At 44.3% G+C, this 16,979-nt stretch overlaps 1 protein-coding gene across 1 annotated transcript in view; it reads right to left on the bottom strand.

Annotated features, from left to right (window-relative positions):
- USP43 (ubiquitin specific peptidase 43) overlaps nucleotides 1–16,979 on the bottom strand; it is a 47,771-nt gene that overhangs the window by 7,700 nt on the left and 23,092 nt on the right. The window contains exons 6-14 of the mRNA XM_052658319.1: nucleotides 15,704–15,839; nucleotides 13,508–13,643; nucleotides 12,983–13,094; nucleotides 7,505–7,608; nucleotides 6,314–6,391; nucleotides 5,382–5,508; nucleotides 4,939–5,290; nucleotides 2,371–2,529; nucleotides 522–686 (exon numbers count right to left, since the gene is read on the bottom strand). Coding sequence (XP_052514279.1) covers nucleotides 522–686; nucleotides 2,371–2,529; nucleotides 4,939–5,290; nucleotides 5,382–5,508; nucleotides 6,314–6,391; nucleotides 7,505–7,608; nucleotides 12,983–13,094; nucleotides 13,508–13,643; nucleotides 15,704–15,839 — 1,369 coding nt within the window. The remainder of the gene's footprint in view (nucleotides 1–521; nucleotides 687–2,370; nucleotides 2,530–4,938; nucleotides 5,291–5,381; nucleotides 5,509–6,313; nucleotides 6,392–7,504; nucleotides 7,609–12,982; nucleotides 13,095–13,507; nucleotides 13,644–15,703; nucleotides 15,840–16,979) is intronic.

The raw sequence follows: 16,979 nt of genomic DNA, 5'->3' as shown, positions 1-16,979 counted from the left end.
ATGTTGGAAAGTTGGCTGTCTCTCGAAGTTGCCTCCTTAAGTGATATGAAACACATTTTTCCTTGGGAAAACTGAGAAATGGCCCAAGGTCCTAAACCTCTAAACAGACCTGGGGTGAATTTATGAGCTTGTCAGAGGCTCATGCTAATGAGGAATGGACAAGCTTGGGAAAGAATGCCTTTTGTTTTTTGTTCAACAGACACTACCCTAAAATGTGCAGTCATAAAAAAATGTGCACAGATAAAAAATGTGAAGAGAAAAGAAATGCCCAGATAGAGTAAGTCAGAATATAATGCACTGGGACTTCCCTGGTGGTCCAGGGGCTAAGACCTGTGCTCCCAATGCAGAGGGCCCAGATTCCATTCCTGATCAGGGAACTAGATCCCACATGCCCCACCTAAAAGTTTGTAATGCTGCCCCAGCCAAGACCCAGCACAGCCAAATAAATAGACAAATATTCTAAAAAAAGAACATAAAATAAAAATAAGATCAGCAAATTTAACCGATATGATGGAACATACCCTTCTCCTGCCTGGGCAGGCTGTTGGTGCAGAAGGCAGACTCGGGCAGCCGGGGCCGTGCAGGGCCAGGGGCAGAGCTCCAGGACAACAGGCTGCCCCTTGTACTGCCGTTACTGCTCCCGAGCCGGAGGAGCCAGTGGTCAGACAAGGAGGAGCTGGTGGAACCTGCAGAGAGAACACAGAGCAGGTGGGCTGGACCATCCTTCGGGGCCCCCAGAACACTTCTCACCGCCAGATTCCCATCCCCGAGCCCGGAACTACAGAACCAGAATGGAGCTACAGAAACGAAAGTGAATTGCTAGAGGAGAACCTGTAATTGATCAACCATAGCTTCCCTGGTGGCTCAGAAGGTAAAGAATCTGCCTGCGACGTGGGAGACCCAGGTTCGATCCCTGGGTCAGGAAGATCCCCTGTAGAAGGGCATGGCAACCCACTCCAGGATTCTGGCCTAGAGACTGTAGGGCTACTGTCCATGGGGTCGCAAAGAGTCGGGCATGACTGAGCGACTACACTTTCACTTTCTTCTTTAATAAACACAGCTCTCAAGTTGAGTTAAGCAATTATTTCCTATTGAGGACCCACATCCCTTATAACTGCCTCTCCCTTTCTAATAGGACTAATGCAGGGTTATACTACACAAGCGTAACACATTATTGACCTGAGATGTATTAACGTGTCTTTTGTTACCTGAACATTACTGACCGGCGACACATCAACACGTTTGTAGAGAGCGGTACAATTAACATCACCCTGAGAAGGTGTTAGAGCTTAAAATTGATCAAGGGTTTATTATGCAACTTACAAATGTCATTATCCTTCACATTTTCCTCCCTTAGGTTTTTAACCTTGTGTATAGTCTACACTTAAAATTTTCAAAAATAACACATTGCAAAATTTTGAGTGAAAAAGAATTTTTTAGTGAATTTTATGCTGATTGTCCCAATGACATATATACTAGTGTCTTTGAAGATGACAGTTCTTCAGAATATAGTTCTGATTCCAACAATGTAATTATTAGGCCAACAAAAGATGGAAAGTGAAAATGAAACCCATGGTGCTAAAGAAGGCTCCTTTGCTTCTACAGAAGAGAGAACAAAAGACAAAATTTTATGAAAATCAGAAAACTACAGTTGTTGTCAGATGTAACAATTGAACATCATAACCGCAAAGTGTTAATGAAATAGCAGAACTAACTTTTGGCTGACCAAAATAAAAATCGGTGGCCAAAGCAATAGTTTCTGCAAAAATCCCTCGGTCAATAATGAGCTAATTAAGATCAGGCTCATATGAGCAAGAGAGAAAATATAGAATGCCATGCTCCCAAGAGTCACCTGTCACAGGTACAAAATGTTATTCCTTTTCCCATTCTTGGATCTCAGTGTGTCCCACCCACATCCTTACAAACGGGACACAGTTCTGTAGGGCTGTACATGCTCTGGAAAGTGAAAGTAAAAGTCGCTCAATCATGACTGAGTCATGGACTCCCCATACAGTCTGTGGAATTCTCCAAGTCAGAATACCAGAGTGGGTAGCTGTTCCCTTCTCCAGTGGATCTTCCCAACCCAGGGATCGAACCCAGGTCTCTCACATTGCAGGCGAGCTGAACCACCAGAGAAGCCCAAGAATACTGGAGTGGGTAGCCTATTCCTTCTCCAGCGGATCTTCCTGACCCAGGAATCAAACCGGCGTCTCCTGCATTGCAGGCAGACCCTTTACCAGCTGAGCTGCCAGGGAAGCAGACAAAGCTTCCTCCTTCAGACCCTTGCCAGACCTATCCTGGGCCTTGATGTGACTGAGCATCTTACCTTTGTTCAGTACCCCCTCTCCCAGGAGGAACGGCAGTACCTACCTCTCATGGAGCTGCTGGCTGACCACGGAGGGATGCTGTTCCTCTTCTGATAAAACAAGATGTAAGCCCCTCGTGTACTGACCTCGTCTTCTAGAAGCGGCTCCACTGTGCTGTCATCGTAACTGTACCACTGGCCGTCCAGAGAGTTCCGACAGTAGGCTGCGAAGGTCCAAACCCCAAGTCCCCATTAATTGGAGCCCCCCAAAGCAGGAAGAGATTTCCCACTGGCATGGCTGAAAAACAGATATTTGTCATAGAATGAGAAACGTCGGTTCATTTTTAGCCAGAAAGGAATTTTGTGGAATCAGAAAGGATCAACCAGTTATACATCCAGATGCTCACTGATAAAGTGAGTTGTTACTACACAAGCCGAATCCTTACACTGTAGAGATTGTTCAGGCAAAATTTCTAATAAAAGCATGTCCTGAGTTCCTTGTGGGGGGGCTTCCCTGGTGGCTCAGACAGTAAAGAATCTTCCTGCAATGCATGAGACCCAAGTCTGATCCCTGGGTCGGAAAGATCCCCTGAAGAAGGGAATGGCTACTCATTTCAGTATTCTTGCCTGGGAAATCCCACGGACAGAGGAGCCTGGTGGGCAACAGTCAATGGGGTCGCTAAAGAGTCAGACATGACTGAGCAACTAATACTTTCGTAACGCTAACGTAATGTAACAATGCTAAAAGGTCATTCTGGTTCTTTTGAGAAGCTTCAAAATGCACATCTCTGATTCAGTATGCAAGGACAATATGCAGTTGGGATTATAATACACTTCCTTCCCACCGAAGAACTGTAGTCAAACATCTAAGAAAATGATTATAGATAAGACTCACCACCTTCCAAACAAATACAAGAAATATTCCTCTCCTTTCCCTCCACATCTCAGTAAATGGTACCATAACATACTAATTCAGGAGTAAAAGCCAGCTTTTTTCTGTAATGGGCCAAATAGCCCATTTGGTGCAGGTCACCTTTGGCCATACGGTCTCTGTCATATATTCTTCTTGCTGTTATTTGGTTTGTTTTTTTTGTTTTGCTTTTTTACCCCCTTTTAAAATGCAAAAGCCATTTTTAACTCATGAACCGAACGAATACAGGTGCCAGACTGGATTTGGCCCATGAGCCACACTTGGCTAGCTTTTTTTTTTTTTTTGACTGAAACTTATGGCATGTGGGATCCTAGTTCCCTAACCAGGGATTGAACCCACGTCCCCTGCTGTGGAAGCACAGTTGACTGACTTGCACTGGCTCAAGCCAGGCAAGAGAAGTTCATCTTTGCTCCTGCCTCTCTTCCATCCCATGCTGAGTCCAAAAGCCAGTCTGACCAATTCTCTTTCTCAAATGTGTCTTGAATACCCTATCATCACTGAAGTCCCAGGCAACACCATCTCCCACTTGAGGCCCAGAAACAACCTCCTAATTGCAATTCCAGCTTATATTCTTGTTCCACCCAATTCTCTGCTCGAGCTCAGACCTCACTTTGTGAACTCGATTATGTCTTTATTCCTCTGCCGAAAACCTTTTAATGGCTTCCCACCATGGTTTGGAAAAATGCAATCTCTTTTCCATGGCCTCCAGGGTCTTGAGATCCAGCCCCATCTTGACTTACTTCCCCCTTCAGTCACAGTGTGATTTCATCAATTCTTAACCACCCAGACTCTGCCTCTGGTCCTTTGCACATGCTAGAGTGCTGCCCATAATGCTTTCCTACCATTAGCCAAACAGCTAGTTCCACATCTTCTTTCCTAAAGGTAACATGCTCAGGCAGCCCTTATCTGTATCTCAGACACAGCAACCAATCACCTTTTCATGACACCGAGTAGTGAAAGTGTTAAAGGGACAAGCACCTTTTTAATTTCTGTGTCTGAAATTAGTCCCATGAGGGCAGGACTCCTATTCATCTTGTTCATCACTTAGGCTCCAGCACCTAGCCCAGGGTTTGGCATAGAATGGGGACTTCATAAATATTTGCTCAATGAATGATGATCCTGGTTGTTTATACGGTCCAGTATTTTTCAAACTGCAGGTTCGTGAGTACACTAGCAATAGCACACTTTTCAAAAAACAAAATATTTCCAAGAATTTTTTTCCAGAAATGACCTAATTTATATTAGCAGAGAACAGACAAAGTATGCAATTATGAACTGAGCGAGCTGCCAAGCTCTTTGTTTCTGTCTTTCCATCCTTCATTCACTTCAAGTTCCTAGGAGGCAGTTACAATTGAATGTACCCCATAGAAATAAATACCAAATCTGATAAGTGGGAGTCTTTGGGCTGAATCACAGATGAGGACAAATGTCACTCTTTGGGTTTCACCTGATATGGTGAAAACTCGGGCTGTAACTAACTTTCTATCCCAACCACCCTCCTAACCCTGCCCCATGCTTGGACCAGCACCCTCTACCCTCTGGCAGGTTCCGGGCATGCAGCGGGTGAGGGGTCAGCTGGTGCTGAGTGCCCGAGTGAGCCTGGCATCTCATGGGTGTCCTTTCCCAGGATATCTGGAGGCCCAGGCCACAGCCACGAATGTGGCCATAGCAGCAGCAGCCACGGGCCGCGAGGCAGGCTCACCTGTGTAATGCCCACCTTGCAAACTGCCGTGGTGGTTGCAGACGGCGTAGAGGTCGTACAGGAAGTCTGGCGGGTAGCTGGTGGGCAGGCAGGCTGGCTGCTTCCAGGACGGAGGCCAGGCGCCCGGCATGGCCTTGGGGCTGGTGCTCCTCTGGGCCACGTGGGGAGCCATGTCGAGCCCGGCGAGCGGGAACTTCACCAGCGTGGAGAGCTTGTTCCTCCTCTCGCCCACCTGGCAGAAGCGCTTGAGGTGGATGATAAGGATGTCGGGCAGGGTCCAGAGGCTCAGCTTCACCACCCCCTGCTGCAGGGCCTGGCAGTGGGGGCACCGCCACGCGTCGTCCTGGGCCAGCTGGAAGGGAAGCCACCAGGACCGTGAGCCCACCCACTGATGGGCCCTGGCACCCCCCGTCCAGCCGAGGCGCAGACCCCCAGGGCGGGACCTGTTCCTCCTTGGTGTAGAACTGGAAACACTCGTCCAGGGTGCAGCTGTGCTGCTGGTGGGCCTGCTGCTGCTGCCTCACGCTGTCCGCATCCTGCACCCGCTCCTCCTGGGGGCTCCCAAACAGGCTGCAGGGGCAGCAGAGAGGCCGTGTGGGTGTCTCACCTCCCCACACCCCCCCCAACTGGGGGTCTCTACTCCCAGCTAACGGGGTGCAAAGCATCTGCTGTGGAGTCAAAGGCTCCCTTCCTTGGGCTCCCGGAGCGTCCACTCTCTTACTGGAATTCTCAGTCTCCCCCACCAGCCCTAAGAAGGACCAAGCCGTCGGCTTACGCATCTTTGTTTCATGTGATACACGACCTGGCACCTAGTTGAGATTAATAAACCCTCACCAGGCCGAACAGTGTCCTTTCCCAACGTTGGAAGATGCCCTCAGGATTAGAGAAGCGGCCACACTGAGTGACTCAGAGGGTGCACTTGAGCCCGACGACCTGAGTCCAAAGCCCACCGCTGCCAGCCACGGGCTGTGTGACACTGAGCAACCGTTTAATCTCTCTGTGCCTTGGTTTCCTCATCTGACAGCGTGGATTCAAATCGGCCCTACCTTACAGAATGTGATGCATGAAATATCCTGCACGGATGGAAAGTGCTCAGAGCAGTGACTGGCCAGGGGGAGTGGATAAGTGTCACGTCACCATTTACAACTGTGACCCTGACCTCCACGGCCATCACCCACCGACATCATCGTACTAGGCCTACTGCTGTTGTTTACAGACACACAATTGCCACTTGGGCTTCTTGGAGGAAAGGGTCACAGGGCATCCGGGAAGCTTCATACACCCCACAGTGGCATCAGGGGAGCTGGCACAGGAAGGCCTTTATGCACAAACAGGCTTTGTCTCCTCTGCTCGAGCTAGGCTCTGCTGGACTCACCGCTCCTTGGTATCAACGTCCCACTCCACAGCCAGTTTGATGTGCGGAGGGCCTCCCGGCCTCCTGAGATGCAGAGCCCTGATGAGAGAATAGGGGGCCCATCCGAGACATGGAGACAGGCTTCCCACTCTCCCCACCCTCCCCACTGCCAGGACCGATGTTCCCAACAGAAACATCCAGAGCTGCATGGAAACTGAGGTCGGGGGCCTGGGGAGGTGCTGTGTGCAGAAGGCTTGGTCCTTCATCTACCCTGAAGCCTCTGTCCTCCCTGCCCTGGGAGCTGGTGAGCCCTGAGGGTCTGGTGGCTGCCCGGCCATGGCTCAGTGCTCCCACTGCAGCCCCAGCCACCTGCTCAATGTCAACAGGTCTGTTCTGTCTGAACATCCTACACACACACCCAATTCTGATGATGCCCAAAATGAGCTGCTGGGTTTTCCTCCACTGTGAAGTGAAAGGAGCACCTTCGAGCCCACCTCCACGACCTAAAAGGTCTTCCCTTTCCAGAGCCCCCCAGACCCAGAAAATCTCATTGGCCCATTGCTCTTTCCAGCTGCTTGCACTCAGCCCATTTCACAAGAGATTGGCTGGCCTTAATGCAGAAGAAAGTGGAAGACGTGAAATCAACAAGATGCATATAGACAAGCAATGGGAGGGTTGCCCCTTAAAAGACAGTTTTGAATGTATTGCAAGAAAAAAGTGGAGATGTCACATGAGCCTCCAGCTGTCACCAAGATGATTCAAAAACAGGTTTTGAGGGACTTCCCTGGGGGTCCATGGTTAAGACTCTGCACTTCCAAAGCAGAGGGCATGGGGTTACATCCCTAGTCAGGGAACTAAGATCCTGCATGCCATATAGCATGGCCAAAAAATAAAAATAACAAATAAAATAAAATTGAAACTATCAAAAAAACCCAAAAAACAAAAACCCAGGGTTTGAGTTCATGGAAGGTATACAATCCTTAACTAGCCGTGGGAACCCCAGGGTCCCCTCCATCTCTGAAGTGGCCATCAGTCCTGCTTAGACATAAGGACTGGAAGCACAGAATGTATACAAGGACCTAACCCAGTCACTAGTGCTGAAGACCAAGAGCAACTAAGATTGTCATCAGTTTTACTGATACACAGCCTTAAAGGAGTCTAGTCAGACAAGAATGAATTCATTCTCTTATCATGTCTGGAACATCCCCTTACCTGTCAACGGCCCAGTGACAGAGGGGCCGACTGTCCTGTGGGGACAAGTAGCTGCAGGCCAGGGAGAGTCCCACGACCCGGATGGAGAACAGTGACCCCAGGTTCTGCCAAGCGAAGAACAGGAAGCAGGTCAATGTGCATGTTGGTGTGAATCAGATGGTTATGTGTAAAGAAGTTACTCAAAAAATGCAACTTTCTGATTATAGGGTATTTTGAATATGTTCTTAATAATTGTTTTCTAAACCTGGAGATATAAAGGATTTAGTTTTTTTAGAAGATACACCCTATACCTTTTAACATAGTAATCTAACACCATGTAACATTAAATTTTCTGAAACAGTGAACACAGTGATTTAAAATAACATTTTAAAAAATAAAATAACACATGGTTAATTGAAGCAAATGTTGTCACAATAAATGGGAAATTAAACCAATTCTGTTCATCAATTATTAATAGGCAATTTAATTTATCAAGATGATTATAATCGTCATCAGATAACCAAAGTGAGGCAATTATCTAAAAGCAAGCTAGGGTACATTTTACTTATCAAATGTTAAGTATTTGTATACATTGAAATAAGCCACATAAAAGAAATGTCACATGTTTTTATTGTAAGATGTACATTTCTTTCATATTCTAACTTTTCTGAACTGAAGTGAACCTTGAAAGTGAAAGTTGCTCAGTCATATCCAACTCTTTGCAACCCCATGGAATTCTCCATTGAACCCCATGGAATTCTCCAGGCCAGAATACTGGAGTGTGTAGCCTTTCCCTTCTCCAGGGGATCTTCCCAACCCAAGGATCAAACCCAGGTCTCCCACAATGCAGGCAGATTCTTTACCATCTGAGCCACCAGGGAAGCCAAGTGAACCTTAAACAGCGTTATTTGCAATAGTCAACCAGTAGAAGTAACCCAAAAATCCATCAACATATGAATGGATAAACCAAATGTTATTATTACACACAAGGGATTCCCTGACAGCTCAGCTGGTAAAGAATCCGCCTGCAATGCAGGAGATTTCAGTTTGATTCCTGGGTTGGAAAGATACCCTGGAGAAGGGATAGGCTACCCACTCCAGTATTCTTGGGCTTCCCTAGTGGTTCAGCTGGTAAAGAGTCTGCCTGTAATGCAGGAGACCTGGGTTCAATCCCTGCCTTGGAAAGATCCCCTGGAGAAGGGAAGGGCTACACACTCCATTATTCTGGGCTGGAGAACTCTATGGACTATACAGTCCATAAAGTCTCAAAGACACACACAATGGAATATTACTCAGCCTTAACAAGTAAATTCAATGCATGCTGCAACATGAATGGACCCTGAAAATATTTTGCTTAGTGAAATAAACCAGACACAGAAGGGCAAATATTGTATAGTTCTGTTTATATGAGATACCCAGAGTGGTCAAATTCATAAAGACAGAAAGTAGAATGGAGGGTGCCACAGGCTAGGTGCTGGGGGAACAGGAAGTTGTTATTTAATAGGTATAGTTTTTGTGGGTATGATGAAAAATGCAGGGGGTATAGTGGTGACGGCTATGCATCATGAGGAATACAATTAATGCACACTTGTGAATGGTTAAAATTAATGTTACATGCATTTTACCGCAATGTTTTAAAAAGATAAAGTCAGGGGTTGCCTGTATCAGAATTTTGCAGGCCCCACTGACTGCTTGATTGGTTTCTAAAACTGAAATGGCTGTAGAGGTGCAGAGGCAAAAGTACACGGGAGACCAGGGGGAGACTAAGAACAGCTGAGTTCAGTGTTTGCATGAATGCAGTTCTGTCCACTTTCAACAGCAAGGAGCACAGCGCTTGGGGAAGGCCAAAGCTATTACTAGATATTCTGACCTACTTAGGGAGAAATTCGAGTTTCTAATTTGGGCAGATCTGCCGGACAGTTCATGGAACAAAAATCCTTTGGAGATAAAGATTTGGTACAAAGGTAGAAAAGGTCATTAACAAACTGATATTTGGGGTAAATCCTGAGTCAAATGTATGGTTTTCCCTGGGCAGGAAAGCACATGAATTATGAATAGTTATGAAGAAATCCCTTTGAAATGTTTGGGACATCCTCCAAATGGGAAGTTCGTACTTAGAGAATAATTGGGGGAAAACGAAATTCTGAGGCTACTGACCTGTCCCTAAAAATGTTAAAAGTCTTCTGTGCCAAGCAGCCATCAGAACAACTTCTGATACTATCGGGGCTAAAAGGAATGGTTTTAGGGAATTCCCTCATGGTCCAGTGGTTAAGACTTCGTGTTTCCAATGCAGGGGGTGGGAGTTCTATCCATGGTTGGGGAACGAAGATCCCACATACCCCATGGCACACCCAAAAAATAAGAAACGGTTTTAAAATTTGTTGCTTTTATTTGGAAACTACCAGACTCTACACATGGACATCACCAGATGGTCAATACAGAAATCAGATTGATTATATTCTTTGCAGCCAAAGATGGAAAAGCTCTATACAGGCAGCAAAAACAAGACCTGGAGCAGACTGTGGCTCAGATCATGAGCTCCTTATTGCCAAATTCAGACTGAAATTGAAGAAAGTAGGGAAAATCACTAGACCATTCAGGTATGACCTAAATCAAATCCCTTACAATTATACAGTAGAAGTGACAAATAGATTCAAGGGATTGGATCTGACAGACAGAGTGCCTGAAGAACTATGGATGGAGGTTTGTGACACTGTACAAGAGGCAGGGATCAAGACCATCCCCAAGAAAAAGAAATGCAAAAAGGCAAAATGGTTGTCTGAGGAGGCCTTACAAATAGCTGAGAAAAGAGGAGAAGTGAAAGGCAAAGGAGAAAAGGACAGATATACCCATTTGAATGCAGAGTTCCAAAGAATAGCAAGGAGAGATAAGAAAGGCTTCCTCAGTGATCAACGCAAAGAAATAGAGGAAAACAATAGAACGGAAAAGACTAGAGATCTCTTCAAGAAAATTAGAGATACCAAGGGAACACTTCATGCAAAGATGGGCACAATGAAGGACAGAAATGGTATGGACCTAACAGAAGCAGTATTAAGAAGAGGTAGCAATAATACACAGAAGAACTATATTAAAAAAAAAAAAAAGATCTGCAGGTCCCAGATAACCATGATGGTGTGATCACTCACCTACAGCCAGACATACTGGAATGTGAAGTCAAGTGGGCCTTAGGAAGCATCACTACGAACAAAGCTAGTGGAGGTGATCGAATTCCAGTTGAGCTATTTCAAATCCTAAAAGATGATGCTGTGAAAGTGCTACACTCAATATGTCAGCAAATTTGGAAAACTCAGCAATGGCCACAGGACTGGAAAAGGTCAATTTTCATTCCAATCCCAAAGAAAGCCAATGCCAAAGAATATTCAAACTACCGCACAATTGTACTCATCTCACACACTAGCAAAGTAATGCTCAAAATTCTCTAAGCCAGGCTTCAACTGTACGTGAACTGTGAACTTCCAGATGTTCAAGCTGGGTTTAGAAAAGGCAGAGAAACCAGAGATCAAATTGCCAACATCTGTTGGATCATTGAAAAAACAAGAGAGTTTCAGAAAAACATCTACTTCTGCTTTATTGACTAAGCCAAAGCCTTTAACTCTGTGGATCAAAACAAACTGTGGAAAATTCTTCAAGAGATGGGAATATGAGACCACCTGACCTGCCTCCTGAGAAATCTGTATGCAGGTCAAGAAGCAACAGTTAGAACTGGACATGGAACAACAGACTGGTTCCAAATCGGGAAAGGAGTACGTCAAGGCTGTATATTGTCATCCTGCTTATTTAATTTATATGCAGAGTACATCATGCAAAATGATGGGCTGGATAAAGCACAAGCTGGAATCAATACTGCTAAGAGAAATATCAATGACCTCAGATATGCAGATGACACCACCCTTATGGCAGAAAGTGAAGAAGAACTGAAAAGCTTCTTGATGAAAGTGAAAGGGGATGAAAAAGTTGGCTTAAAGCTCAACATTCAGAAAAAGATCATGGCATCCAGTCCCCTTACTTCATGGCAAATAGATAGGGAAACAGTGGAAACAGTAACAGACTTTATTTTGGGGGCTCCAAAATCACTGCAGATGGTGACTGCAGCCATGAAATTAAAAGACGCTTGCTCCTTGGAAGAAAAGCTATGACCAACCAAGACAGCATATTAAAAAGCAGAGACATTACTTTGCCAACAAAGGTCCATCTAGTCAAAGCTATGGCCTTTTCAGTAGTCATGTATGAATGTGAGTTGGACTATAAAGAAAGCTGAGTGCCGAAGAATTGATGTTTTTGAACTGTGGTGTTGGAGAAGACTCTTGAGAGTCCCTTGGACTGCAAGGAGATCCAACTAATCAATCCTAAAGGAAATCAGTCCTAAATATTCATTGGAAGGACTGCTGCTGAAGCTGTAACTCCAATACTTTGGCCACCTAATGCAAAGAACCAATTCATTGGAAAAGACCCTGATGCTGCAAAAGACTGAAGGCAGGAGAAGGGAATGACAGAGGATGAGAAGGGTGGATGGCATCACTGACTCTTTGGACATGAGTTTGAGTAAGCTCTGGGAGTTGGTGATAGACAGGGAAGCCTGGCATGCTGCAGTCCACGGGGTCACAAAGAGTTGGACATGACTGAGCGACTGAACTGAACTGAACCAGTCTGAGAATCAATAAACGAGCAAGGCATAAAGGTGTTCCTTCTTGGAGTTTTTCATGTGTTTTCAAAAATTGGACAAAATTATTTGAATATCTACATTCTCATATTTGGACATAAACATCAATTTTAGTTTTCCACAGAAGTAATACTTCAAGTCCCTTAAAACTGTTTTTTCATTTCTTTTTTTACATTGGAGTATAGCCGATTAACAATGCTATGATAGTTTTAGGTGGAGAGCAACAGGACGCAAGTCCATTGAAACTTTTGGTTCAAATGTCTACATTACAGTTTTATACAATAAGTTTCTCTCCAGGAATAACTATGGGAAGCCACAAACGAATGATGTAAATTCCTCTTTCTTCCAGTTAAAAAAAAAAAAAAATTTATTTGTTTGGCTGCACTGGGTCTCAACTCTGGGATCTTTTCTCCTGGTTGCGGCATGCTAGATCTTCAGCTCCAGCATGGTAACAATTAGTTGTGGCATGTAGGCTCTAGTTCCCTGACCAGGGATAGAACCTGTTGCCCCCTGCATTGGGAGAACGGACTCTTAGACACTGAATCACCAGGGAAGGACCCAATGGTGTTTCAAAAGATTTAACAAGCAAAAGCTCCATCTATGAAAGGTCTTTGGTAATATGACAAAGAGGAACGGCACAGGTCATAAAATGGTGATTTTTCTTGCATAAAAATTAAAGTTGTTTGATATGACAATGTGAATGCTGTCATTGATGCCAAATTCTTGTCTCTCTTGAGCTACCCCTAAATTCCTACCCTCCCCCACACACACACACAACACACACACACACACACACACACACACACACACACACTGACCTGTATGGGGACCTCACTCTTCATGAGGTATCGGACTTTGCTGAGAATGCACTGCTGGAGCTGGATCCATGAGATGGCTCTGTCTTCCCTTACCAAGAAAGGAGGCCCAAACCTGGAAATCCAAGTACACGAGGTTATTTCAGCAAAACAAAAACCAACAATACCCAAGAGTCAACAGTGTTGACTCTACTCATTGGCTTCACTCAATTGGATCCCATATACCATGCACCACAGCCAATTAAAAAAAAAAAAACTTAAAAATAGTGATGAGAGCAGTTATCATTGTTCCTAAAGCCAACAGAAAAACCTCTGATACTTAATTGTTAAGGATGGTGTTAGCCATCTGCTGAGGGCCATCACTTCTGATCTTCTTGATCAGCAAGCACCTTACACCCTACTCCCTGTGGATCAACCTTAAGAATAGATATTTAATCTTTTTCAAATTAGAATTATTCCAGCCTAAATTCCAAGTACATGTTGACACACTGCAGAAATCATGTGAAAAAAAGACAAAGTTAAACATACCTGCTGGCCTGCTGCCCCGAGCCCACCAAATTACAGAAGAGGATTAGCACCGTGGTCTCACTGTAGATGGGCAGGGATAATCGCTGACCCTCACGGGCTGCCAAGCGCGGGGAGACCAGTAGACCAGACGGACGAGCTGAAGATCAAGAATTACATTTGTGTTCTTAAAGGAGCTACTGTGCTGGGTCAGAACGCTGGCTTTTAGCCCCTCTTCTCTTTGAGCATCTATTAACCACCCATGGGAGATGCTGGAGGGCTTCAGGGAAAGCAATATTAAAGTTCATGGCACGTGTGCCACTGGACACCTGGTGCAAGAAGAGGATCTACACGGTAGTGAACTTGCTGCTGTGTTCAGCCACCTTTAAAATGTAGAGATTTTAATCAACACTTTTCAAAGCCAATCTGAAAAATACACCAAAATGATTTTGGTTGCTTGTATGCTTTGGTCAGAGAGCTGTAGGGTTTCTGCTCTCTTAGAAAGCCAACGTAAGAAGAACAGAGGGAATGCAAAAATCTTTGTCATTGAGAAAGTAGAAGAATTGGACCATCCTCAATTTCCAATCAGCTCTGAAATTTTACTTTTAAGGCACAGATGTGTGACCTGTGATTAAACTTGAAATGAGGGCTTCTTTCACTGAGTTACCACGTAATCAGGGCCTATCAATGTTTTATTCCAGGTTCCACACCCAGAGTCTCTCCAGTGGCTCAGAGTGACTGCAGATACTTGGTTCCCACAGCCAGTCTGCCACCTAGGCTGGCCAAGGATACAGCCTGGGGCAGAGAATGTATCTGCGGAACAAGGTACTTTAATATGAGTCTTCTTGACTGGTTAATTGGACCAAAACGTATACTGACCTACAATGAAAGGCTGTCAGAAACTGACCATCTTTGCCTATCCAAAGTTTAGGAAAAGTAAACATAGGGAAGTGAGACTGTTAACAAAATGTCATTTAATAACCTATTTGACCATCTACTACTCCAGTTTATAAGGTTTTTTTATTAATTTATTTTTTATTGAAGGATAATTGCTTTACAGAATTTTGTTATTTTCTGTCAAACTTCAACTCAACATAAATCAGCCATATATAAATATATCTCCTCCCTTCTGGACCTCCCTCCCATCTCCTTCCCCATCCCACCCCTCTAGGTTGATACAGAGCCCCTGTTTCAGCTTTCTGAGCCATACAGCAAATTCCCGTTGACTATTTATTTTACATATGGTAATGTATGTTTTCATATTACCCTGTCCATATATCTCACTCTCTCCTCCCCTCTCCCCATGCCCATAAGTCTATTCTCTATGTCTGTTTCTTCACTGTTGCCCTGTAAATAAATTCTTCCGTACCATTTTTCTAGATTATGTATATATGCATTAGAATATGATATTTATCTTTCTCTTTCTGACTTACTTCACTCTGTATAATAGGTTTTAGGTTCATCCACCTCATTAGAACTGACTCAAATGTGTTCCTTTTTATGGCTGAGTAATATTCCATTGTGTATGTATACCACAACTTCTTTATCCATTCATCTGTTGATGCACATCTAGGTTGCTATAACAGTTTTACTTCAAGCACTGACCTTGAACCATGAGACTCCTGAAGACAAAGATTACTCCAGCACCCATTCTGAATGAAAGTGAGTTGCTCAGTTGTGTCTGACTCTTTGCAACCCTATGAACTGTAGCCTACCAGGCTCCTCCATCCATGGGATTTTCCAGGCAGGAGTACTGGAGTGGGTTGCCATTTCCTTCTCCAGAGGATCTTCCTGACCCAGGGATCAAACCCAGGTCTCCTGCATTGTAGGCAGATGCTTTACTGTCTGAGCCACAAGGGAAGTCCCATTCTGAATAGTGGTTCTCAAAATGTGGCTGCAGAACCATTATCACCAGAGCTTACCAGACAAGTAATTTCTCAGGCCCCACCCCTGACCTTCAAAAGTCAAAAGCCCTGCGGGTAGGGTTCAGAAATCTGCTTAAACAAGCTCTCCAGGTGATTCTGATACTAAGGTTTGAGAATTCCTGTATTAGTTGATTGATTTTTAATAATGAATCATCTATAAAAAAAAATCAGAGAAAATAAACCTGATATTTCCAAGTACTAAAACTGTATGTCTTATGCCTTAGCACCCAAAAGGTTTTCTCTCAAACCTATAATTCATAATATCCAAATAAAATTTTGCACAGCACTACTGTACCTGAGAGCATCTCCTGCCCCGGTGATGGGGGAGCGTGGAAGGCATAGACATTATCTCCTTCTGCAATAGTATTCAGGTCCTCTTCATCAAAGAAAGACCGCTGGAGCCCACTGGGGTACAGTTCAACCAAGATCACCTAGAATGAAAAGGATCATTTTCCCTTTTGTTTCTCAAAGGGAACTTAACAAAGAAGCAGTCTAAAAGTGACCAGTTGCCTGAAACCTCTCTTTTACATTTTCCTTCCAAGTGGTTACTTATTTTTAGTAATAAAACACTAGGTGCAACAGTCAGACTAACACAGACTTGGATCTCAACTGCAGCAATAGAATATCAAAGTGCCAAAGGCAGAGTGGGGAGAACAAAATTGAAAAGCTCAAGTTTTATACCCAGCTAAACTATCCTGACAGAATGCACCTAGATGAAGCCTACTTCAGACAAACAAACATTGAGAGTGTTTCCCACTAACCGATCTCCACTTTAAAAACTTCTAAATAGCACTGCCAACTTTTTTCACATTGTACCATACATGGAAAATATTTTCATGGAACACTGAGGTGAGCGGAAAAGGCTGGTCTTGTAGTGGAGGAGATGGGTGACGACTGTTTTGAGGGTCCTGGCTGCCCCCAGATCCAACTCTGTCCCCTGAACGGTGGAAAGAATCAACAACTGAGCATGCAGACACACATCTTTTCCTTCAACTGAGATCTTTATTAAAATAGTGAGAAAAGTCAGAAGAATTGATTGGGTAGAAGCAGGAAGGAGCCCACTGGGGTGATAGAAAGGTTCTGTTATCATGGTGGTTACACAGATGTACACACATGTAAAAACTCAACAAGTTAAGTTGTAACCTTAAGACAGACACTTCCTTATATCCCTTCCCTTCTGTAACGAAAAGGTTAAAAATATTCCTTAATTAGAAAAAAATCTCATGAGGTCACCAAGTCACCAATTTTACACCAATGGAAGTATAAAATTTCCATTTTACGGTTAAAGAAACAGGATCAGAACTTCCCTGGAGGTCCAGTGGTTAAGGCTCCATGCTCCCAAGACAGGAGGCATGGGTATGAGCCCTGGTCAGGAAAACTAAGATCCCACATGCTGCACAGTGTGGCAAAAAAAAATTTCTCAATTAAAAAAAAAAAAAACTAAAGAAATAGGGGACTGATTACTTGTCCAAGGTCCAAAAACTAGAAAGGGACTGAATCACAATTAGAACCCCATTTTGAGCCCTTCTCTTGTTGCTTTTCAGCACCATTCCTTCTATCCTGTCCTTTCC

The sequence above is a fragment of the Budorcas taxicolor genome, chromosome 19, assembly GCF_023091745.1.
Source record: "Budorcas taxicolor isolate Tak-1 chromosome 19, Takin1.1, whole genome shotgun sequence".
NCBI classification, from domain to species: domain Eukaryota; kingdom Metazoa; phylum Chordata; class Mammalia; order Artiodactyla; family Bovidae; genus Budorcas; species Budorcas taxicolor.
The sequence above is the reverse complement of the archived record's forward strand: the minus strand, read 5'-3'. Positions and strand labels throughout refer to the sequence as shown.